This window comes from Euleptes europaea, chromosome 7, assembly GCF_029931775.1.
Source record: "Euleptes europaea isolate rEulEur1 chromosome 7, rEulEur1.hap1, whole genome shotgun sequence".
Lineage (NCBI taxonomy): Eukaryota > Metazoa > Chordata > Lepidosauria > Squamata > Sphaerodactylidae > Euleptes > Euleptes europaea.
In genome coordinates this window covers 89,809,871-89,836,163 of record NC_079318.1, presented here as the reverse complement: position 1 = coordinate 89,836,163, position 26,293 = coordinate 89,809,871, and the positions used below count along the sequence as shown (strand labels likewise).

The 26,293-nt window shown below is 46.2% G+C and overlaps 1 protein-coding gene across 1 annotated transcript in view; it reads right to left on the bottom strand.

The window, feature by feature from the left end:
- Nucleotides 1-20,280: 20,280 nt before the first annotated feature.
- LOC130480865 (V-set and immunoglobulin domain-containing protein 8-like) overlaps nucleotides 20,281-26,293 on the bottom strand; it is a 28,441-nt gene continuing 22,428 nt past the window's right edge. The window contains exons 6-7 of the mRNA XM_056853486.1: nucleotides 25,211-25,436; nucleotides 20,281-20,755 (exon numbers count right to left, since the gene is read on the bottom strand). Of these exons, the coding sequence (XP_056709464.1) occupies nucleotides 20,281-20,755; nucleotides 25,211-25,436 (701 nt within the window). The remainder of the gene's footprint in view (nucleotides 20,756-25,210; nucleotides 25,437-26,293) is intronic.

The following is a 26,293-nucleotide window of genomic DNA, read 5'->3' as shown; positions in this document are numbered from 1 at the left end:
GTGTATATTGTGTTTCAAAACATTTCAACAAGTACAATGGACTACAACAAGTGACAATAAACGATATATACAAAATGTACAAAACGTGTTTGATGCAGTCTATGAATAGTACAGTCTATAAATAGTAGAATCTTCTTAGTATATAGAAAAGTATTTTAAAAAGTCCATCAGGTACATGTATAAATGAGATTTTGTGATCATTTATACATGTACCTGATGGACTTTTTAAAATACTTTTCTATATACTAAGAAGATTCTACTATTTATAGACTGTACTATTCACAGACTGCATCAAACACGTTTTGTACATTTTGTATATATTGTTTATTGTCACTTGTTGTAGTCCATTGCACTTGTTGAAATGTTTTGAAACACAATATACACATTTTGTGTTATTGTACTGATTTCTTCCCATGCCAGTTTCCAAACCTGACGGTATTAGCACGGAGGTGCTCTTTTCTTGTTTTACCACCTGGAGGTTGGCAATCCTAATTACACCACTCCAACTAATAAGGTATTCTTAAACTCCCTTGAACATTGTTTTAGTTGAAAAACAACGGATCCGTGGAGCAGATGCATAACCAAAGCATTTCTTTTTCTCCCGCTGCTAGAGCGGCGTTAAAAGGCGCCCCCTGGAGGATCATTCCAGAGGCTGCAGCTTGCAGACTTCACAAGACAAAAGAAGAGTTGTTTTTTCTTTTCAACATTTTTTTTGTAATACAAAACAAGAAAGCAATACACACTCTACACTCTACAATACAAAGCAAAACACCACCCATACAGTATTTCAAACCTTCCAAAATGTACCATTTAACAAGCTACTCTTTAAAAGTTACCGCACTTGTATTCCCAGCGATGTATTAAGAGTTTGAAAACGTTATAAAAAATACTGTTCACACTTTCTATGTATTCCCAGCGATGTACTAAGAGTTTGAAAACGTTATAAAAAATACTGTTCGCACTTTGTTTGGCCCCTTTAGCTGTGAAGACGTCTTCCAACCATTTATAAGCCGTGGCATCCAAAAAACCCTTTTAAAGCGATGTTTTTTATAACATTTTCAAACTCTTAATACATCGCTGGGAATTCAAAGTGCGGTAACCCATAGGGTTTTTGGATACCACGGCTTATAAATGGTAGGAAGACGTCTTCACAGCTAAAGGGGCCAAACAAAGTGTGAACAGTATTTTTTATAACGTTTTCAAACTCTTAATAGATCGGTGGGAATACATAGAAAGTGCGAACAGTATTTTTTTATAATATTTTCAAACTCTTAATACATCACTGGGAATACAAGTGCGGTAACAGCCTAACACATTTATTGTGACAGAACCTTCTGTTATTATAAATGTGTCATTCTTTAAGATGCTACCAGGCTCTTTGGAATTTGTTTTTATAGGCTGGCCTACATAAGATGGAGAGAAACTTTCTTATGAGGTCACTTAAGAGGTGTCTCCGGTATGACAGACAAGAATTAAATAAACACACAGGGATTTGAATTCGTAACTGTGGTCACAGCAGCCGTGTGGCATACATCTCATTTTTGTTCTGCACCTCCAGACTACAGAGAGTCAGCGTGGTGTAGTGGTTAAGAGTGGTGGTTTGGAGCAGTGGACTCTGATCTGGAGAACCGGGATCGATTCCCCGCTCCTTCACATGAGCGGCGGAGACTAATCTGGTGAACTGGATTGATTTCCCCACTCCTACACGCGAAGCCAGCAGGGTGACCTTAGGCTAGTCACAGCTCTCTCAGCCCCACTTACCTCACAGGGTGTCTTAAGCGGCAGAGAAAGTCGGCATATAAAAATCAACTCTTCTTCTTTCCCCAGGGGCAGTCTTTGTGATTCTGGAGCCCTGGGCAAAAGTCCAGGATAGGGTCTCAGAATCATGGCTGATGCCCTCCTGGGGAGGTTCAAGGTGGGTAAGAGCCCGTGCTGGAAGCCAGCTGCCCAAACCCCAGATGGAATGGGTGTAGGGATGCCTAGGGATGCCAACCCCCAGGTGGGAACTGGGGATCCCCCAGAAATACAGTTCATCTCCAGACTAGAGATCAGTTCCCCTGGAGAAAATTGATGCTTTTGGGGGAGGGGGTAAACTCTATGGCGCTATACCCCACTGAAGTCCCTGTCCTCTCCAGGCTCCATCCCGAAATCTCCAAGAGTTTCCCAACCTGGACCAGGCAATCCTACTGCCAACTCTGCCTTAGGAATTTCCTGGTGATGTGGGGAAAGTGCCTGGGGGGGGATGGAGTTTGGGGAGGGGTGGGAGCTCAGCGTTGATGTAATTCCATAGAGTCTACCCTCTGAAATTGCCATTTCCTCCAGGGGAATTGACCTCTGTAGTCTGGAGACCCTGTGGTGCAGTGGGGTAAGCTGCAGTACTGCAGTCCAAGCTCTGCCCACGACCTGAGTTCGATCCCAATGGAAGTCGGTTTCAGGCAGCCGGCTCAAGGTTGACTCAGCCGTCCATCCTTCCAAGGTCGGTAAAATGAGTACCCTGCTTGCTGGGGGTAAAGGGAAGACGACCGGGGAAGGCACTGGCAAACCACCCCGTAAACAAGGTCTGCCTAGGAAACGTCGGGATGTGACGCCACCCCATATGTCAGGAATGACCTGGTGCTTGCACAGGGGACCGTTACCTTTTTAGTCTGGAGATCAGTTGTAACTCCAAGAGAACTCCAGGCCCCACCTGGAGGTTAGCAATCGTACGTTCTTTCTCTTCTTCTTCCCCCATCCTTTGGGGGCAGGGCTGCAGGTGACTGCCCCCCCCCCAGCACATGGCCCAAAGCAGCTGCCCCTGTTGCCATTGGCTAAGAATCATAGAATCATAGAGTTGGAAGGGACCACCAGGGTCATCAAGTCCAACCCCCTGCACAATGCAGGAAATTCACAACTACCTCCCCGCCCCACACCCCTAGTGACCAGAAGATGGCCAAGATGCCCTCCCTCTCATCATCTGAGAGAACAACCTCCACTCTTCCTTGAAAGAGCTCATCAATCAGGGTTGCCAACTCTGGGTTTGGAAATTCCTGGAGATTTTAGGGTTGGAGCCTGGGGTGGGTGGGATTTGGAGAGGGGAGGGAGCTCAGTGGAGTATAATGCCATAGAGTCCACCTTCTAACACAACCCACTGGCCCAGGGTTGCCTGTTCCAAGTTGGGAAATACCTGGAGATTTGGGGGTGGAGCCTGAGGAGGGCGTGTATGGGGAGGGAAGGGATCTCAGTGGGGTATAATGCCATACAGACCACCTTCCAAAGCAGCCATTTTCTCCAGGTGAACTGATCTCTGTCACCTGGAGATAAGTTGTAGCAGCGGGAGCTCTCCAGCCACCACCTGGAGACTGGCAACCCTATACTGGTCCCACCCATTTTTCTAAAAATATTTGGTGGGGCTGGAAAGGTGTTGGCGGGTGCTATGGCACCCACGGCACCATGTTGGGGACCCCTGATCTAGATACAACAATTTTAAGCAGTGTTTCCCAGCTACAACAACCTTAAACCTACAACAGCTTTGAACTCACGGCCCTGTGGTTTTTAACCAGCTGCTTCCTCCCTGAGGGCTATGAAAAACCTCAAGAAAGCAACCTCCTCGAAAGACTGCCTAGAAAGGTTTGCAAGATGAGGAAGGGAGAAATGAAACCTGCCCATCCCCGTCAGGACTCACTGGGCCGTAGGGTTGCCATCCTCCAGGTACTAGGTTTGGGGAGGAGAGGGACTTCAATGCCATAGAGTCCAATGGCCAAAGCGGCCATTTTCTCCAGGGGAACTGATCTCTATCGGCTGGAGATCAGTTGTAATAGCAGGAGATCTCCAGCCACCACCTGGAGGTTGGCAACCCTATTGGCAACCGTACCCTTTTCTGTGCCAAAGAGGGTAGGCAAACCAGCATCTTCTCCCAGACGCGCTCAGCAGACGAAAGCTGCAACCACTAAACCCTCTTGCTTTCTCCTGCCTCTCTGGCTTCGTCAGCAGGAGGAATGTTGCACCCAAGACTCATTTGAAAGGGACTGTGACCTGTGCTCAGAAAACATCCGGGTCTTAGATTTAAAAAATCCCTAAAATGCCACAATGAGCAAGCAAAAATTCTGCAAGCAGGGCGGGTTTTGCACATTTCTTTCACAATGATTCAGTAGGGAGGGTTAAGATGGAGTGGCTGAGATCCTCCATCTGTGCCTATTTAATCAGCATGTAATGATTAATTGGCATTTATTTGTGTCGGAAATTCTCTGGTTCATGTCTGGGCAGTAGGTAGGGTTACCAACTCTGGGTTGGGAAATACCTGGAGATTTTGGGAGTGGAGCAGCCATTTTCTCCAGGGGAGATGATCTTGGTCATCTGCCGGTCAATTGAAATAGCGGGAGATCACCAGGTGCTACCTGGAGGTTGGCAACCCTAGAAGTAGGGTTGCCAGCTCCGAGTTGGGAAATATCCAGAGATTTTAGGGATGGAGCCTGAGGAGGGTGGGGTTTGGGGAAGGGGAGGGACTTCAATGGGGTATAATGCCATAGAATTCACTTTCTGAAGTGGCCATTTTTTCCAGGTGCTGATCTCTGTCACCTGGAGATCAGTTGTCACTGCGGGAGATCTCCAGCTGCCACCTGGAGGTTGGCAACCCTATTGGGCAGCCTCATTGGTGTGGCTGAGAGAGGAGAGAAAGGGGGACCACTTCAAATCTAGCTGTGGCAGATCCTGTGCCAATCCACCATGCCACCTGGATCTCTGCGAATTTCCACATTTTGGCGGTCATTTGGTGTTTCACCAGCCCTACAAACATTTTGGGTGGTCAAACTTGTAATTGTCCTTTTTCTAGGAAGTCCCAATTGAAATGACCTCGAACTATTAGCAAACATAAAAACAGATGGTTTCTATTGTACCTGGAGATTTTGGGGGCGGAGCCTGTGGATAGTGAGGTGTGGGGGAAGGGACTAAAATGCCATAGAGTCCAATTGCCCAAGCGGCCATTTTCTCCAGGTGAACGGATCTCTATCGGCTGGAGATCACTTGTAATAGCAGGAGATCTCCTGCTACTACCGGGCAGTTGGGGGGAAACAGGCACCTCTATACTAATACCAAAGGTTAGGAAAACGGTATAGGAGCGAAAAACATTTACAAACAAGGTGCAATTTTTATATAAGCTACTGAGATTCCTATAAACATACCATGTACAAATACAAGTAACCACACTATAACCAACACATAGTATGTACAAAATATACAATAAAGGAGCAAAAAATCTTTCAAAGGTCTCAGCAGAGTACCAAGTATGTATAAGTTCAAGTTCAATTTTCAGATGAATAAGAAGCCACAATTGAAGATCCTTTATTGTATATTTTGTACATACTATGTGTTGGTTATAGTGTGGTTACTTGTATTTGTACATGGTATGTTTATAGGAATCTCAGTAGCTTATATAAAAATTGCACCTTGTTTGTAAATGTTTTTCGCTCCTATACTGACTACCGGGCAGTTGGCAACCCTACGGGAGGGAGAGATTTGGGGGGTGTTATTTTATTCGAGTATCAATGAGAAAAGTTTTAAACCATTATTGCAAGCTGCCTTGCACCACGAGGAAAGGTGGGGAATAAATGTTTTAATAAATACATATATAAGCACTGAGGGAAAGGAAAGGAGAGCGTCGAGCATAAACTGGGCGTGTTCGGCTGGCAAGCCTGAGATGTTTGCACGATTAGCAGGCAAAATTGGCCCTGGTTAAACCAGGGAGGAAAACTATTTTCGTGCCGAGAGGAACCCATGAACCAAAACCAAACATTCCTGCCCCGGAACCGAGTCCAGCCACGCCACGAGGCTGCAGGTGGCTCTTCAAGTGTTCCCAGCCACCCGGCAGCCAAACTAATGTTTGGCCTCTAAGGCCCAGGTGTAAGGATTAGAGTTTACCAAGCAAAGTAGGAAAAAAATGTGGTCAGGTAGTGGCCAAGGCCAAATGGCTCACGGGAAGAAGAAGAGTTGGTTTTTATATGCCGACTTTCTCTACTGCATAAGGGAGATTCAAACCGGCTTACAATCCCCTTCCCTCCGCCTCCCCCAACAGGCACCCTGTGAGGTAGGTGAGGCTGAGAAAGTGTGACTAGCCCAAGGGCCCCCAGCTGGCTTCGCGTGAAGGAGTGGGGAAACCAACCCAGTTCACCAGATTAGCCTTTGCAGCTCAAGTGGAGGAGCGGGGAATCACCGCTCTTAACCACCACTCTTAACCACTACACCACGTTGGCTCCCTGGTTAGGGTTGCCAGCTCTGGGTGGGGACAAACCTGGAGATTTTGGGGGCGGAGCCTGAGTAGAGTGGGGTTTGGGGAGGGACTTCAATGCCATAGAGTCCAATTACCAAAGTGGCCATTTTCTCCAGGTGAACCGATCTCTTTCAGCAGGAGATCAGTTGTAATAGCAGATCTCCAGCTAGTACCTGGAGGTTAAGCAAATTAAAAACAAAGGGCACCTCCGTGCCTGTACCGAAAAGGTTTGGAAATTAGCATGGGAATTTGGTACAAAAATGCACATAAACAGGTTGCAAAATAGCAAGTGTATAATAAGTGATGAAGCTAGAAAGGACAAGACAAGTGTACAACATGAAAACTTAACAACTAAGTAGCTAAATATATACAAATTTACAGGTAAGTATGGAAAAGTCTTGTAGTATACATCTGGAGGTAAAAAGACCTCTTCTGAATTTCAAAGGTAATCAGTTCCACAGGATATCCAATATACGGTAGGTATAAATCCAAGAAAATGGGGAACGGCCGTTTCACCTAAGTTTCTTCAGCCCCATAGTATATCCTACCTTCAAATATATTATTTAAAATAGTACCAATAATTTAGCCACCAACCTGGAGGTTGGCAACCCTAGTGATTCAAACAAGGAAGACTTTGTAGGACTCATTATCTGTCTCCTGACTCACAAAATGAATTGACTGCGTAATGCTCAAATCTTGGGAAACAACATATTTTGCTTGAGAGGCGGTCGGCAAAATACTTCACAGTAATGGTAGATGCCACGCCAGATTCCTCACATAGAGAACCAACAACATTTCTTCTGAGATTTGTAATTTTAAAAGAAACTTGATGATAAATTCAAGGAAGATTTCTAAAGTTTGCAGATTGTAGCAACAAAAGAGGGGCAGAAATTGCTCAGTTGATAACGGATACTTTGAAAGAACACGCTATTCCTCTCAGCGACTGTAGAGCCGAAGATCGTGAGAATGGACCGAATATGGCTGGAAGATACAACGGCGCACAGGCAAAAATACAAGAATTGTGCTCAACAGCATTTTTTTTTCACCTTGCGGTTGTCACACACTTAACTTACGTGGAAATTGGGCTGCTGAATGCATACCTGAAGCAATAACCTTTCTTGGAATAATTCAAACTGTCTACCACGTATCTAATTATAAGAACATAAGAAAGGCCGTGCTGGATCATGCCAAGGCCCATCAAGTCCAGCAGCCTGGTCACACAGTGGCCAACCAGGGGCCTCTAGGAAGCCCACAAGCAAGACGACTGCAGCAGCACCATCCTGCCTCTGTTCCACAGCACCTAATACAATAGGCATGCTCCTCTGATCCTGGAGAGAATAGGGATGCAGCATGGCTAGTATCCATTTTGCCTAGTAGCCATGGATAGCCCTCTCCCCCATGAACATCTCCACTCCCCTCTTCAAGCCTTCCAAGTTGGCAGCCATCACCACATCCTGGGGCAGGGAGTTCCACTATTTCACTATGCGTTATGTGAAGTTCCGGTCCCAAGCACTGGTAAATACTTTAAAACCACATAGGTTGTTTTCTTCACAGTATGTCTAAAACGAAACGGTTGTGTTGAAAGTGTAAAGCCTTTTGCAGCTCACCTGCATGGGATTAAATTCGCCCCGCAAGACCTCCGAGAACTAATTTTGACATCCAAAATGAGAAATGATCTCCGGGGAGTTTTGTTCTTTGTGACATCTTTTGTCTCTGTGTTTATGTCAGCTGTGTGGTATAAAATATCAGCTCACGCAGATAACTGCAATAAGGTAGTCCAAGCCAGAAATGCCACATTAGGTGTCGAAGGAGAAAACATTGAAACGCTCCTCACAGATCTTACAAAACTTTGAAATGACTGTGCGTGTGGAATGAAGCCCTAATTGTTGCTTCAACCCTTAAGATCAAAATAAAATTCTCTCATGGATGTGGTGGAGTTATGCACAAGAAGTACGGTTGCCAACCTCCAGGTACTACCTGGAGATCTCCTGCTATTGCAACTGATCTCCAGCTGATAGAGATCAGCTCACCTGGAGAACATGGCCGCTTTGGCAATTGGACTCTATGGCATTGAAGTCCTTCCCCTCCCCAAACCCCGCCCTCCTCAGGCTCCGCCCCAAGAACCTCCCGCCTGATATGATAACAGACCCAGTGCTAACTTGCTGGATATGAATGACACAGATGACTCACCAGAAGAAGCAGTGGCTCAGTGGTAGAGCCTCTGCTTGGCATGCAGAAGGTCCCAGGTTCAATCCCCGGCATCTCCAGTTAAAGGGACCAGGCGAGTAGGTGATGTGAAAGACCTCTGCCTGAGACGCTGGAGAGCCGCTGCCGGTCTGAGTAGACAATGGGCGAAAACGCACAGTCGCTTTAGCCTCCTTTATTCCCTGTTTCAGCCAGGATTCAGCCAGGATCGAATGCATGCATTTCGCCGATCCTGGCTGAATCCTGGCTGAAACAGGGAATAAAGGAGGCTAAAGCGACCATACTGACTTTTATGGACCAAGGGTCTGATTCAGTATAAGGCAGCTTCATGTGTTCAAAATCTGCGTTTGACGTTTTGGTAGAGGCCCTGCCGACAACAACAGCCCTGTGAGGTAGGTCAGGCCGAGAGACAGTGACTGGCTCAAGGTCACCCGGCGAGCTTCCACAGCAGAGCAGGGATTTGAGCTGTGTCTCCCCAATCCTAATCTCATACTCTAACCACCACACCTACACACTCTCCCATTTCTATGTGGGTTTCTTTTCTCTGCCCTAAGAAAGTGTGGAAGGTTTTCTTATTTGCCCCGCCTGTGTCTCTCCCCACCTCTGCCTTCTCTACCTACGCAAATTTCCTGCAGCCATCCTGATTTCCATCAAGTTTCTGACATCAAAGAAGTCTAATGTTGGCACTCCCCAGAGACAACTGAGGCGGTTTATCACGGCTTCTTTCGGCAACAACAACCCACTAAAGTAGGCCAGTCTTAAGAATGTCATCGAGTGCAAAACTTCTTAAACTGGGGGTCGCAACCCCATATGGGGCCGTGTAATTGAATGTGGGGGTCGCGAAAAAAGTTGGCAATATAAAACAGGTATGCAAATCAAATATTTACTGATATAGCTACCTGTCTACCTAGGGTTGCGTAAAAAGTTCTCGGGCGAAAAGGGGTCGCGAGTCGAAAAAGTTTAAGAAGTCCTGATCAAGTGTGTGTGTGGGCTAGGGTTGCCAGGTCCCTCTTCACCACCGCCGGGAGGTTTTTGGGGTGGAGCCTAAAGAGCGCGGGGTTTGGGGAGGGGAGGGACTTCAATGCCAGAGAGTCCAATTGCCAAAGTGGCCATTTTCTCCAGGTCAACTGATCTCTATCGGCTGGAGATCAGTTGTAATAGCAGGAGATCTCCAGCTAGTACCTGGAGGTTGGCAACCCTAGGAGGATGGGATGAATGAGGGGAGAACCATGTACACCTCTCTCAGTTTTTTGGAAGGAGAGTCGTTTTTTGGGGGCCAGGAAATAGCGACATTTGGAATACATAGTATATCTGCTGGTCAGTAACTAACAACCCCCAGAGACCCTCAGTGACCCGACAGCAACAACAGCCTCATTACCATCTGATAGTGAGGGACGTTGTGAAGGGCTTGCATAAAATAAGCATTACAACACCCCTGTAAGATAGGCCAGTTATCTGTATCGCCACAGGGTATCTTGGTACTAAAGATGGCAGTTACGCTGCTACAGATGATAGTTCTTATTTTGACTTGAGCATACAAGACCAATTTAATGAGCGCAACCAATGATACGACATTTGAACAGTGCAATGAAAGATGGGAATTATTTTATAAATACGTTGAGACCCAAGGTTAATTAAAACAAAATTAGACATACATAATATAACAGTAAGGTAATGCTAAGAATAGAGTAAGAAATCGTTTTGCCCATTGCAATAGGCAATGGGTTAGGTATAGAAGGTGTTCTTCTTTTGAATGCATTTATAATTTTTTTCTGAATAACAACAAGAAAGAATAATGTAGTATGCTTGATTAGTTTCTAAGGTGTGTATGTAATCTTTTCTGTTATTGTCAGACAGATACCCCATCATTTTTTTATCCTCCCTTTTTTCCTTCTGTACCCCTATCAGATAGATAGATAGATAGATAGATAGATAGATAGATAGATAGATAGATAGATAGATAGATAGATAGATAGATAGATGTAGTGGATAATAGTAATCTCCGCATAATTCATTTTATTTGGCTCTTCTGTTTTGTTTGTATGCTCTTTGTATTAATGTTTTTGTATTTTTTTGTATTGGCTATTATATAAAAAAAATACTTTATAACCCCCCATAGGGTAGCTTGGTGTGTGTTGCTAGCTGACCACCAAGTGAGCTGGGGTTGCCAGCCTCCAGGTACTAGGTGGAGATCTCCTGCTTTTACAACTGATCTCCAGCTGATAGAGATCAGTTCACCTGAATGGCAATTGGACTCTATGTCGTTGAAGTCCCTCCCCTCCCCAAACCCCGCCTTCTTCAGGCTCTGCCCCAAAAACTTCCCGCCAGTAGGGAAGAGGGACCTGGCAACCCTAGAGTGAGCGCATGAACCGAGGATGTCCTGGAGGCCAGCTCAGTGCCTTTCTTTTACTACAAGATACACAACATTCCTTTTCGCTATGCCAAGTAAGCATGGCCTTGGTGGTTAGGCGTCTGGAAAAATGTAAACTCGTTCCCCTGAACTGCAGGTGAGGTCGTTTTGCTTGGTTAACGTAGCCTACACAAAGCCAATCCCCAAAAATGTGCGGGTGCGCATGCTTCACCAGGCCAAAGTTGTCCCTTCTTACCATAAGTATGTGACTTCATACCTGAAGATAAGTCACAGCCGGGAGGATTCCCTCCTTCGTGCCTTACCTTGGTTTTTATAAGAGGGAATACTCTGCCCTATGTGATAGTTTCTGTTAAGACTGGGGCCATTTATGTAGGGTCAATTTTGATGCTTGCTCAAAGCTCTTTTTAAAAATGCGACCTTTAAAATGCCGATTCACGGTCCCAATGCAAAAGGAGAAATCCCCCCCCTCGACACACACTTGCCCACTCCTTCGTTCCTTCCATTAGCAATAGTCGTTTGCATAGCTAAGCCGCGGCTGAGTGATTTTGCATGCTTCCTTCAGGGGATTCTTCGAGGCGGGGGCGAAGCAAACACAAAAGGTCGCATTAAAGGGGCTCTTAAGAAATGCCAAGCAGGTATGCGCCGGCTTCGCAGTCACTTCCTGAATGATGGTTCAGCGTGAAAAACCCCAAAAAATATGCAGGGCACTTCAGCCTGGAACGTGCTGCTAATTACCAAGCATAAATGGCCTATCAATGGCGTTACCCTGCTATAAGAAATGCAGGGTTACTGAGCACAGACGGCAGGCAGGGTGCATGGCATGGTGAGAGTGGATAGGGAGAAGCTTTTCTTCCTCTCTCATAATACTAGAACACGGGGTCATCTGCTGAAGCTGGAGGGTAAGAGATTCAAAACAGATAAAAGGAAGCATTTCTTCACCCAATGCGTAGTTAAATTGTGGAACTCCCTGCCCCAGGATGTGGTGATGGCTGCCAAGTTGGAAGGCTTTAAGAGGGGAGTAAACATGTTCATGGAGGAGAGGGCTACTAGTCAAAATGAATCCTAGTCACAATGCATACCTGTTCTCTATCAGAGGAGCATGCCTATTATCTTAGGTGCTGTGGAACACAGGCAGGACAATGCTGCTGCAGTCGTCTTGTTTGTGGGCTTCCTACAGGCACCTAGTTGGCCACTGTGTGACCAGGCTGCTGGACTTGATGGGCCTTGGTCTGATCCAGCATGGCTTTTCTTATGTTCTTATGTCTAGTAGGGTTGCCAACCTCCAGGTGGCACCTGGGGATCTCCCGCTTATACAATTGATCTCCAGCCGACCAAGAACTGTTCCCCAAGAGAAAATGGCTGCTTTGGAGGGTGGACTCTATGGCATTATACTTTGCTGAGGTCCCTCCATTTCCCAAACCCTGTCCTTCCCAGGCTCCAGACCCAAAATCTAGAAGTATTTCCCACATCGGAGTGGGTAAATCTAGTGTCTGATCACCTACTCTGTGATTGGCTATGATTCACCCTGTGTTGTGATGGTATTCTCTCCAGGATCAGGGGAGCATGCTGAATATATGAGGTGCTGTGGAACACGGGCAGGATGGTGCTGCTGCACTCGTCCTGTTTGTGGCTTCCTAGAGGCACCTGGTTGGCCACTGTGTGACCAGGCTGCTGGACTTGATGGGCCTTGGTCTGATCCAGCAGGGCCTTTCTTATGTTCTTATGCTGTTGTGTGTATGGCCCCAATCCTGCAGATGCAGGGTTGCCAACCTCCAGGTACTAAAGCTAAAGGAAAAGAGCAGTAATGGCTCTAAAAAATGTACACAAACAAGTATTCAATGAAAAAGTGAATTTAGTGCCGAAGTGAAAACTACAAAAATTAACAAAGGAAACTTACAAAATGCTAAGAGTACAAACTCAATCACTTGTAATCCCTGACTGAGATAAGAACTGAATCCTTGCCTGTGGTACATTGTTGTATCGAGTTTGTACTCTTAGCATTTTGTAAGTTTTCTTTGTTAATTTTTGTAGTTTTCACTTTGGCACTAAATTCACTTTTTCATTGAATACTTGTTTGTGAACATTTTTTAGAGCCATTACTGCTCTTTTCCTTTAGCTTGACTATTGTAGTTTATGTGCAATTTCTGCTCCAACCTCCAGGTACTAGCTGGAGATCTTCTGCTATTACAGTGGATCTCCAGCCGATAGAGATCAGTTCCCCTGGAGAAAATGGCCGCTTTACCAATTGGACTTTATAGCATTGAAGTCCCTCCCCTCCCCAAACCCCGTCCTCCTTAGGCTCCGCCCAAAAAAAACCTCCAGGTATTTCCCAACCCAGAGCTGGCAACCCTATGCAGACGGGGGCCAACAATGTAGAGCTGCCATGAAAAAAGATGCACTGTATATAGGATTGCCAGCCTTCAGGTGGTTGAAAGAGAAGGCAACACGAGGCTCAATTACAAAGAAAAGTTTTGTATATGTGTATATATATAGCAATTGTTATAAGAACAGAATTGTATACTTCATTCATCAACAAAGCAGAAAGTAAATTTACTCAAGAGTAGAAAGGACATTTACTCAAGAGTAATATATTACAGCATACAAAAAAATGCCCCGCAGGGAGTAAATTTACTTAAAAGAAGAAAGAAAATTTACTCAGGAGTAATATGTTACAGCATACAAAAAAATGCCACGCAGGGCTTAATTCTCATCAACAAAACAGAAAATAAGTTTACTCAAGAGTAATGTGTTACAGCACACATAATTCAAAGTGAATAGTAACGCAAAAAACGTTTACAAAAAGCCTCCCTTTCTGCTTTGTTCACGAATGAAGCATACAATTCTGTTCTTATAACAATTGCTATATATATATATACATATATACAAAACTTTTCTTTGTAATTGAGCCTCGTGCTGCCTTCTCTTTCAGTCTATACTATTTCAGCACAGGTTACCTATTTTCCAGCCTTCAGGTGGTGGCTGGAGATTTCCTGGGATTACAACTGATCTCCAGAGTACAGAGATCAGTTCATCAGGGAAAAAGGGCCATTTTAGAAGGTGGACTCTATGGCATTATACCTAGGGTTGCCAGGTCCCTCTTCGCCACTGGTGGGAGGTTTTTGGGGTGGAGCCTGAGGTGGATGGGGTTTGGGGAGGGGAGGGGCTTCAATGCCATAGAGTCCGATTGCCAGATATTTGCCCAAAATACCAGATTGTTCCTGCAGTCGTCGACGTGATGATCTCACATCTGGTGCTTGTTGGAAGTGATGCCGCCGTGTTGCTGGTGACCAAGAACTAGGCCTAAATTTGCTGCCAGTAAATTCCCTGCTGGCTGGCTGAACAGTGCTGGGGGAAGGGGCTGCATAGCAGGAGATCCCCCACTCCTGGTGGGGGTCTGGGAACCCTAGCTCACAGCAATTTTTAAAACTTCTTTTCTCCCACCAGCTACTGGATGGGCATTGGAAGAAGAGGAAGAGGAGGAAGAAGAAGAGGAGGAGGAGGAGGAAGAAGAAGAGTTGGTTTTTATATGCCAATTTCTCTATTACTTAAGGAAGAATCAAACCGGTTTACAATCCCGTCCCCACAACAGAGACCCTGTAAGGTAGATGGGGCTGAGAGAGTTCAGAGAGAACTGTGACTAGCCCAAGGTCACTCAGCTGGCTTCGCGTGCAGGAGTGGGGAAACAAATCCAGCCCACCAGATTAGCCTCCGCCGCTCATGTGGAGGAGTGGGGGGATCAAACCCGGTTCTCCAGATCAGAGTCCACCGCTCCAAACCACCGCTTTTAACCACTACACCACGCTGGCTCTCACGCTGGAAAAAGGGAGACAGGGGAGGGGGATCTCTCCACCCCCGGTGGGAACCTCGCAGCCCTGCTTTTAAGGTGCCGCTCAACTCTTCTCGCTTTTGCTGGAACATGCTAACACGGAAAGGAACAGATGGTTTCATTGTTACATAAAAGTACACTTCAAAACCTCAGAGAGTAAATACTGGTGCTTAACATGTTGTTTTGAGTTCCAGCTTTTAAGAAATTAAGTACCAGTTGAGAAATTAAATATCTTTCATTACTACTTGGGGTTTTGAAATGCAGTATAATGAAATGAAATTATCAGTCTCTTCCCAAATAGGTAACCATGTTACTATTGGGGAAAAGCACAATAAAAAAGTCTTGTGGCATCTGCAACACTAATTAGGGTTGCCAACCTCCAGGTAGTGAGGGAGAAATAGACACCACTGTACTAATATCGGGAAGATAAGGAACTCAGTACAGGAGCGAAGTGTATACAAAGGGCAAAAAACTTTATAAGCTACCAAAATGACATAACAATACAGCTATACACACTGTATACACTACTAAGCGAATATATACAAGCTAAGACAAACAATGTGACTGTACAAGGTGGAAAAAAGTGTCAAAATGACACAGCTAATGTTCATAGAGTCTCTCTCAATTGTAGGAGAAATGGTATCCAAAGGATTTTCAACGAGGTTCCAATGAGGAGACGATCGTTTCGAGTTCACAACGAACAGATCTTCATCAGTCCCTCAACGTCCTCTTGTACATTCATTCATTCAATTATTCTCCCATAACGGGCAAGATTTCAAAAATGCCAAATAATTATTATTTCCCACGGAGGGTAAGAGACATCACTTCCCACTCGGGGTAAGGATTATAGTGTAGCTGTATTGTTATGTCATTTTGGTAGCTTATAAAGTTTTTTGCACTTTGTATACACTTCGCTCCTGTACTAACCTCCAGGTAGTAGCTGGAGATCTCCCACTATTTCAGCTGATCTCCAGCTGATAGAAATCACTTCCCCAGGAGAAAAGGGCCGCTTTGGCAATTGAACTCTACGGCATTGAAGTCGCTCCCCAAACCCTGCCCTCCTGAAGCTCCGCCCAAAAAATCTCCAGGTATTTCCCAACCCATAGCTGGCACACTAATGCTAATAGAAGGGGGTCCAGTTTTTTAGGGACTAGTCCGCTGTTAGACGCTTTTGTGAGGGAGGAAAATAGGGGCAGCAGGCTTTTTCAGAGAAGCCTGGACCACTTCCTGATTTTGATATGCCAGCCGAAGGGCTACCAGTTTCCTATCAGGGGCAAGGGATCCCCCATCCCTGGCTCCTGCTTCCCATTGCTGCACCTGTGGCTGGCAGAAGAAAAATAACAGGGAGGGGAAAGGTAGGTGACAGTATGACATCGCTTCCAGGAAAACCGCAGAGTTTTACCATAGTCTCTGACAATTCCGAGACAGGCACATCATTTCCAGGAGAGCTAGTGTGGCATAGTGGTTAAGAGCGGTGGTTACGAGCGTCGGACTCGAATCTGGAGAACCGGGTTTGATTCCCCACTCCTCCGCATGAGCGGCGGACTCTGTTCTGGTGAACCGAATTGGTTTCCCCACTCCTGCACACGAAGACAGCTGGGTGACCTTGGGCTAGTCACAGCTCTCACCTACCTCACAAGGTGTCCGTTGTGGGGAGGGGAAGGTGATTGTAAGCCGGTTTGATTCTTCCTTAAGTGGTAGAGAAAGTCGGCATATAAAAACCAACTCTTCTTCTTCTTCGTCTTCTTCCCCCCCCCAAGGTGATAGTGCCCCCCATGTCCCTACCTCCCCACTCCTCCCAGTTGCCAGCCAGTGGCTAGCACCCCTAGATAACCATAATAAAATTTTTAAAACACATGAAAACAAAACAAGGCATCAAAGTCAATGGGAGACAAGTTGCAAAATGTATTTAATGTCAAAAAAAAAATAACAAGGGTTTATATTTGAATCCCTTTTTGAGCTTGTGGCTCAGGCCAAAGACTCCTCCTGCCCCCAATCAGCGCTTTGCAGGGGTGGGTGGAGGGACTACAGCAGGAAGAGGAGTAGGAAACTGGTATGTGGACACCATTTCTGCCCATTTCTGCCCCGCTTGTTGCTGCTGCCACAGCAGGTGCCAGCATGGTGTTTTGGTTACAGTGGCGGATTAGGATCTGGGAGACCTGTGTTGAGAGAGATCTCCATTTTGCCATAGAAATTTGCTGTTTAGGGTTGCCAGCTCTCGGTTGGGAAATTCCTGGAGATTTTGGGGGTAGAGCCTGGGGAGGGCAGGTTTGGGGACAGGAGGGACCTCAGTGGGGTATAATGCCGTGAGGACCTCAGTGGGGTATAGTGCCATTGAGTCCAACTTCAAAAGCTGCCATTTTCTCAGGGGAAACTGATTCCTGTAACCCGGAGGCCCGTTGTAATTCTGGGAGATCTTCGGACACCACTTGGAGGTTGGCAACACTAGTAACCTTGGACAAGTCACATGTTCTCAGCCTAACCTACCTCCTAAGGTGGTGGTTGTGCAGATAAATGGCAGAGGAAAGAACACAGTTGTAAGCTGCTTTGGGTCCCCATTGGGGAGAAAGTCAGGGTATAGATAGATAAATAAATGGCAGTCTTTCAGGTGGGAAATCCCAGTACCCCATGCCCTTGACAAGACTCAGGTCCACATTTTCACCACAAACCCCAGAGGTCTTTCCCGGTGTTTTAGCAACACCAGTTTAGAACCTATCGGTGTTTATTTAAAGTTAAGGTTTTTTGTTTTTTTGCTGTAATATGCATCATCTTGCGCTTTTTTTAGGTCTCCCGCTGGCAGACCTCTTTGCCTGCCTCTGCTCCAAGCTGCAGCGGGGAAAAACAACAACACATTGGCATCCTGTGTGCCGCAACATCACTTCCAGAGAACACCCCAAAGTGAGTTTGCTAGCTCTAGGAATCTTTAGAAACTCTATGGCTTTATCATAGAGTTTCCAAGAACTGCTAGAGCTGCCCAAAGTTACTTACCGGATATCTCTGGAAGTGGCAGTGCGGTGAACGGGAAATCCCCCCAACCCCGGTGTCCCTGCTCCAAAACTCCCACCAGATTTTTTTGTTCCATTGGACTTCACTTGCCATATTGGTCGGTTGGAGCAGACCCACTGTAACTCCGCCCCCTTTCCCTTAAAAATGAGAAGTAGTCTTAAAGGGGCAACAGCAGATTTATTTAACCACACAAATATTTGAAAGTCCAATACTGTCCAGTCTATGCAACCTTTTTGTTCTCCAGAGGACTATCTTGGCAAAAATAAAATTATCCGTATTAAAATGACAGCAGGAGACTGACCACATACAAATCTTAAAACACACAGAAATGAAGACAATAATACTGAATCTTGGATACAGTTATAAAAACACTGTCTCCTGGACTGTCAAGGGTTTAAAATAAAAACATTTGCGACCAAAAGGGCTTGCAAATGGCTTAATGTACAGCGATAACAATGTACAGACAGAGAGAACACATGCACAAACAGATCTTGCTACAGAGAATTTGCAGTCTCTCCAAAATGACTTTGGTACATTTCTCGTTTTAAGAAAGGTAGAAGTGCCTCCATAGAATATGCATTCCCTTTTATAATGTTTATGTACAACGTGAAGAGAGAAAAGGTCAGAGAGCACAAGACCACATCCACAAGACATCAGCTCTCCCCAGACGACAATTTATGAAAATCCCAGGGCCAATTTGCACATTGAGGGAGACGAAGTCCTCCTGTCTCCCACGGGTCTTATTGACTGGATGTGTTATATAGATTCTGTGTTTAGAACAACTAGATTCAAGTCCAGTAGCACCTTAGAGACCAACATGATTTTCGGGGTATAAGCTTTTGAGAGTTAAAGCTCCCTTCAACGATATAATTCGGAATGGAGATCTTTCTTATATCCCAGTCAGAAGGTGGAAGGAGGATATAAGGCTGAGGGATCTCCATTCCGACTTGTATCTGATGAAGGGAGAAAGCTTATACCCCACCCCTAAATCCTGTTGGTCTGTAAGGTGCCACTGGACTCGAAACCATCTGTTCCAATGCAGACCAACACAGCTACCCTGTGAAACTACGCTCCGAACAAAATTGCTGGGCGCATGCAGGCTTGACTTGGATTGAGAACACAGTGAACAGGAAGAAGGGGCCCCAGGGAGCCATTATTTGTCCCATTGGGGAAACTGATTTGTCCTGATGGGATACAAGTACGTCTCCCCAACAGGGCAAACAGAGGCCTTTTATGCATGGCTGTTTCCCTCTCCGTCACCCCTCCAACGACTTTGGGTCTTTGTTTTGATTATGCCAGCCATTTCCAGCCTCAAAGGTCACCTCACTCTCCCCTGTTTCCCCGCAATTTGCCCACATTTTCAAATTTGAGATAAAACGGGTCTCTGAAAATGCAGTCAAAAAGCAGGGAAACGCAGGGGGGGTAGTGAGGTGACCTCTGATGGTAGGAAGCGGCATGCATAATCAAAACAAAGACCCGAAGTCATCGGAGGGGTGACGGCGAGTGAAACAGCCATACACAAAAGGCCAGAGCTGTTTCAGGTTGGGAAGATGTAAGCCTCATCTCCCCATAGGCCACAGTTCAAATCAGGGCTGTATGCACCTGCGCATTAAGTTCCAAGCACAAAACTACCAGAAAAAGTCTCTCGACAGGATGCATGAGACCCGAGCACTTTGTAATGTGTGAATTACCCATCGTCTCAAATATTATATGCTCTATACCATTTAATTATTATTTTATTAATTTCATTGTGAGAACAATTCACTAAAAAAAAGAAACCTGCTACATATTAGTGCTATACTTATAACTTATCAAATGTAGCTCTGAGAAAGAATTTGGCATCATGATTTAGATCCGAAACAGTTTGCTTTGACATCTTGAAGAAACCTCTCTCAAAGAACTCATGTATATTGTTACACATTTGTAAATAAAGCAGGAATTACAAAAGTGCCATAAATCATCAGTGCTCTCACAGCCAAAGGAAACCAGACCCGGAAACGATGTCCCTGGCTTGTTTCACTTCTCGGGAGAAGTGGAAAGCCCATAACACTGGTGGCAGCGGTGGGATTATATTTCCTTGGAGAGAAGTGGTGAGTGAGCCATGAGGGAGCACATTATGGCCACACAACAACAAACTACTACAAAATATGCTCATAGGCGACCCCACCACCCATGGTCACTCAGAGAAACTTTATGCTGCCCACTCAGAAATGGCTTGTCCATGGCGGGGGGAGGCTGCTGCTGATTCCACAAGGAAAAACAATGCAATTAGCTCCTGTCCATGTGATTGTTTCAGTCACATGGTACCCAACAGCCACTCATAGAGCAGCAAATCCAGTACAGCTAGAGTAACATTTAAAAGACCCATCACTCTCTTAGCGAGAGGTCTTGCATGTCATCAAAACCCTTCCCTGTTTCCCCCCAATGACTCCGTTTAGGCACTGCTGTTGTCTGCATGCCAATAGACCGCTTTTCTAATAAACGGAGAAACCGACCGTGCCTCACACTGGCCAACAGGCTGAAATCTCGTTTCTTGACTTGAAGGGCAGAAAGTTGACAAATCCTTCTGCAAACGTCAGAGTCATTTCTTCCCCCCCTCCCGCCCCGATACCCCCCATACCCACCCTGGGCTCATATCAAAAGGCCTTCCTTGCTCGCCGATCGCATCATGACCACTGCGCCTTTGTAAGATCTGGGGGTGCTTCTGTCCCACTGGGTGCTGTCCGAGTCCGAAGGAGGGTTGTAATTGTGCGGGTCGGTGTAGATGTGGACCTGGGAAGGCGAGTTGTTGGACTGCCTACTCTTGGTGTAGATGGGAGAGGAGTTCACGGGGGTGTACGGAGACCTCCCCTTGGTGGTGTAGATGGGGTCAGGCACATCGCTCTGATCGGAAATATCAGGAGACGGGATGTCAGCAGCTAGAATAAGACTCATTTCACTGGCAGGGGGAGAGGTCATCTTTACCTGAACGATTTGGGGCAACTGCTTGCGGCCTTGAGCATACTGGGCCCCGTTCCGCGTTTGGTAGCCGAGGAGGGAACGCATGCTGCTTGCCCGGCTGAAGGCCTGACTACCTGGTCTGCTTGGGGGAGCTTCAGCATCGACGCTAGGGGTGACAGAAAACAAAAACAAGCATTATCAGCTGTAGGGCATGTCATTATTTTTTTAAAAGTATGTATTTAATTTTATTAAAACAAATGAACAAAAAATAAACATAAAATACAAAAAATACATGAAATACATTACAATCTGTTCCCCCTTTAAAACCTGCCATCATGGGCATAGACATCTTTTATCAGCATAGGGCAATTGTGGTATTAATTCAGTCTATTCTATTGCCAGTTCCACCCTCTGTATATAGGGTTGCCAGGTCCCTCTTCACCCCAGGTGGGAGGTTTTTGGGGCAGAGCCTGAGGAGACATGGTTTAGGGAAGAGAGAGACTTCAGTGCCATAGAGTCCAGCATCATGTGTGTGTAGCTGCATGTGCACACGATTGCTGCTCTGGAGCAGATGGGTGGATTGGCGGGCAAATGCCTGCTGAAACCACCCACCTAGCAACTGTACTGACAAGCCACCCCCCAAAAAAATATATAGGGTCGTCTTCAACTGGCATACAAGTTGCAGTTGAGTCCAATGATAGAGATCTTTTTGTGTATAACACTTTTAGGGGGCGGTTGTATTACAATCAGAGTCGTCTTCCTTTCGAGTAAATACGGTAAGTCACCAAATAGGTATTTAAATGGATAAACATGTGGAAGTGGGAAGGAGGAAGAGACGGGGAGGTGCAAAAATCCACACTCGGGCATGTGTCATATCCTCCAGCATTTTGCAAATGAAACTAAAGATAAGCTTGCTCAGTAATAGCCGTATTTGTATCACAACAGCCTCCCACTACTGTCTATGGCTGGAAGCTCTACTGCGCCTACTGTATTAAATCTAGCCTGCAATACCCCAGTCTTCCATTGCTTTAAAAACCAAGAGGATATGGGTTGTTTCGGTTCAAGGTTTACTAGAAAACACAAATTCCCCATCCCGGTGCTGGCAACCCTAATGGAGGGAGGGATGTCCATTCTTGCCCTAGTGCTGGGTGCCAGCTTGCTCAATCTGTATATTTGTGAATAAACGAATAGGGCAAGGAACACCTTGGGTGTCCCCTGCTCTCTCCACGTTCATGGCTTCCTCCTGGGGAACTTCCAACTGGGAGGTACCCAAAGCCTTACAGTCGGTTCAGGTATGTTCAGCCGGCTCTTCCCTTTCTCGTTGCCCAAGATATTTGTTTACTTCTGCACTTCCAGGTTAAACACTTCACATTTCCTATTTGTTCCTTTCTTCTGATCCACACCGGTGGTTCCATTTTCTCCCTCCCTCTCTCTCACTGTCTCTCGCTCTCTTACTCCTCCTAGCTCATAATTAGGTTTTCATTCTTCTCCATCATCACCTGTTGGTTTCCTTCCTTTGTCATTTTATTTCTAGTCAGATTGGAAGCCCGAGGGGGAGACCCATCAGGCTCTTGTGCATTCTTTGGTAACACACCCGGTGGTTAAGGTGCTTTTCACACATTAAATATTATTTGCATGTCACACTGAAAACCAGAAAAGTAATTACTTGGTGTGTTTTTTCTTCAGTTTTAACTTGCTGTCTTTACAGCTTCATCACCCGTCACCTTGCTATTGTAAACAGAGAGACTACGAGGAGAATTGGGTCAAGGTGGTGACTTAAGAACTGTAGATGTGGAATTGCTAGGCTTTTCAATCAGAAACCATGTGCCTGGTCTCTATTGCTTTAGATGAGAGGCCTTCTGTAACTGTGTCTGAATCCAAACTAAGAGGTACAATAGCAATTTGGAAAATCATCCCATCACAAAAGGGACCAGGCAGACATTCAGGGGTCCCCACCCACCGACACTTTTCCTGGCAACTGCCAAATGTTTTTAGAGTGTGGGTCGGGCCAGGTGGGCCCTGAAAGGTTTCAGATTGGCCATTGAAGATTTCATTGGCTTTGCAGCTTTTTAAAAAGGATGCATCGGCGGCGGCTGATACCACAGCACAAAGATCTTTGCGATGTGATTGAAGGTAAGGTGCGGCAGTCATTTTGGGGCTGGCGCCGCCTCCTTAGGATTGCCAACCTCAAGGCATTGGCTGGAGATCTCCTGCTATTACAACTGATCTCCAGCCGAGAGAGATCAGTTCACCTGGAGGAAATGGCTGCTTTGGCAATTGGAATCTATGGCACTGAAGTCCCTCCCCTCCCTAAACCCCACCCTCCTCAGGCTTCACCCCAAAAATCTCCCGCCGGTGGTAAATAGGGACCTGGCAACCCTAGTCTGAATGTACAATATCAGGATCCCTCCCCCCCAAGAAATAATCACGACACTCACCCAGATGTGCAAACAAATTTTGCTACTTACCTCTGGGTCAACAAGATTTTCTCAGTGCTGGAAGAGAAATCTACCACCTGAAAAAAACCCCAAGTACCTGAGACCCCAGTTGTCAAAACCAATGGCTGTCCTCAATTTTCCTCCAGGCCAGATTGGTCAAGGATGCAGGAGGAGGTTTTGCCTTCCTCTGGGCATAGAGTAGGGGTCACTGGGGGAGTGGGGGGGGGAGGTAGTTGTGAATTTCCTGCGTTGTGCAGGGGGTTGGACTAGAAGACCCTTGAGGTTCCTTCCAGTGCTATGTTTCTAGGCCCCAGGGGAGACATAGTGCCCTGGATCTTTTGCAGCTGAGGTTGCCACCTTCCAGGCAGGGCCTGGATATCTCTCAGAATTAAAACTAATCTCCAGACAAACTAATCAGCACCCCTGAGGAAATGGCGGCTTTGGAGAATGGGCTCTAGGGCATAGAATCAGAGTTGTAAGGGGCCATAGAGGCCATCTAATCCAACCTCCTGCTCAATGCAGGATCAGCCCAAAGCATCCCTGACAAGTGCTTGTCCAGCCTCTGCTCAAAAACTCCCAGTGAGGGGGGGCTCACCACATCCCCAGGTAGCCGATTCCACTGTCAAACAACTCTTACTGTAATTTTATCCCCCTAATATCCTTGGCTCCACCATCAACCAAAAGGGAGACTGCAACCAAGAAATCAGAAGGAGATTGAGACTAGGAAGGGCAGCCATGAAGGAGCTAAAAAATATTTTGAAGTGTAAGGATGTGTCACTGGCCACCAAGACTAGATTAATTCATGCCATCGTATTCCCTATTACTATGTATGGGTGTGAAAGCTGGACAGTGAAGAAAGCTGATAGGAAGAAAATAGATTCCTTTGAAATGTGGTGTTGGAGAAGAGTGTTACGGATACCCTGGACTGCCAAAAAAACAAATCAGTGGGTTATAGATCAAATCAAGCCTGAACTGACCCTAGAAGCTAAAATGACTAAACTGAGGCTGTCGTATTTTGGTCACGTCATGAGACGACAAGAGTCACTGGAAAAGACAGTCATGCTAGGAAAAACTGAGGGCAGCAGGAAAAGAGGAAGACCCAACAAGAGATGGATTGACTCAATAAAGGAAGCCACAGCCTTCAATTTGCAAGATCTGAGCAAGGCTGTCAAAGATAGGACATTTTGGAGGACTTTCATTCATAGGGTCGCCATGAGTCGGAAGCGACTTGACGGCACTTAACACATACAATATCCAATCGGTACTTTTCCTCCCTCAATTTAAACCCATTATTGTGAGTCCTATCTGTTGGATTTAATGCTGGGCCTAGTTTGATTGGCATGGGGCTCTGTGCTCCTGTGGAGTCGGCCCCTCTCTTCAGGTGGCAGTTGCTTCTAACGGACACTTCCAACTGTCATTCAGTCAGTACTGACTGTCAGAAGGAAGTCACTCTAAGTAACTCTGTGTTCGCTCTCTGCCTCACACTCAAGAAGAAGTAACAATGTTTCAGTCAATATAAGAAAAGTAGTACAAACCTCTTAAGGAGAGAATGTTGTTTATTTACAGAACTTACTCCTTTCAACACATTATTTTAGATTGTCTTTACATGACGAGCCCCGTAAAAAATTTATATTACCCTTAATCAGCATGAATGACATTTCAACTGATGTTATGGTGAAGGCGGCAGAGTTTTTAGCAGATGCTGTTAAGATTCAAACCTAATTTTAATCTAGATATGTACTACCTGGTTATCTCTGACCTTGCGACCATCAATATTATGCTAATAAAGGTGATCTGATCTGATCTATGGAACTTTATAATCTTTTATTAAATACAATTTTCTTTTATCTTAAATACGTGTGTTGTTTATATTCCTCCACATAGCTTTTGGCTGTTTTTATCTCTGCTGATTTACAAAGGTGGTATATCCCGCAACAAGTGAGTGCCGGGATGTTGCCCCACATAAGGGACTGGATTAATTTCCATTCCCCCCCCACCAAACACACACTATCCTCTGCTGCCAACAGGAACAGCTCCCTGCCCTCCTCTAAGTGGGTGACAGCCTTTCAAATCCCTCAAGAGAGCAATCCTGTCCCCCCTCGACCGCCTCTTCTCCAGACTTGAACATTCCCAATGAGTCCCTTGGCCTTTCCTTGCAGGGCTCGGTCTCATAGGGCACTTACCAGATGTCGTTGCCTTTGGTGCCCTGCTGCTCCGGCGGGTCCTCCCTCTGGCCACCCCAGCAGCAGTCCCAGCAGTAGTTGTCCCCGCAGTAGCAGCCGACGCCTGACCCACAGCATCCTTTCCCCCAGCAGCACCAGCAGCACCAGACAATGCCGCCGATGATCAGGGCCATGCCGAGGAGGCTGCTGAGAACCGATCCCCCGATGACCCAGCCACGGCCGAGCCCTGCAACGGGCAGAAAGGGTTTCAGGCATCATTCACACTTAGGGTTGCCAATTCTGGGTAGGGAAATACCTGGAGATTTTGGGGGTACAGCCTGAGGAGGGAAGGGAGGGACTTCACTGGGGTATCATAGGGTTGCCGCTCTCCAGGTGGGGCTTGGAGATCTCATAAGAATATAAGAAAGGCCCCGCTGGATCAGACCAAGGTCCATCAGTCCAGCAATCTGTTCACACAGTGGCCAGTCAGGGGCCTCTATAGGGTTGCCAGGTCCCTCTTTGTCCCCAGCGGGAGGTTTTTGGGGCAGAGCCTGAGGAGGGCAGGGTTTGGGAAGGGACTTCAATGCTATAGAGATGGCCATCACGTCTGGTTTCGCCCTGATCCCTATAGTTAAGGGTGCCAGATTGGGTCTGAGGAGATCTGGGTTTGAGTCCTTGCAAAACAGCTGCTATATTGATACAGCAGCCAGAAGAAGGAGGAGGAGAAGGAGAAGAGTTGGTTTTTATATGCCAACTTTCTCTACCACTTAAGGAAGAATCAAACCGGCCTACAATCACCTTCCCTTCCCCACAACGGACACCCTGTGAGGTAGGTGGTGCTGAGAGAGCTCTAAGAGAGCTGTGACTAGCCCAAGGTCACCCAGTTGGCTTCGTGTGTAGGAGTGTGGAAACCAACCCGGTTCACCAGATTAGCCTCCGCCGCTCGTGGAGGAGTGGGGGAATCAAACCCGGTTCTCCAGATCTGAGTCCACCTACTCCAAACCACCGCTCTTAACCACTACACCACGCTGGCTGAGGAAGATTGCCCACCCCCTTTCAGCCTCAGAAGGAAAAAATGGATGGCGGAAGAACTGTGCAGCACCT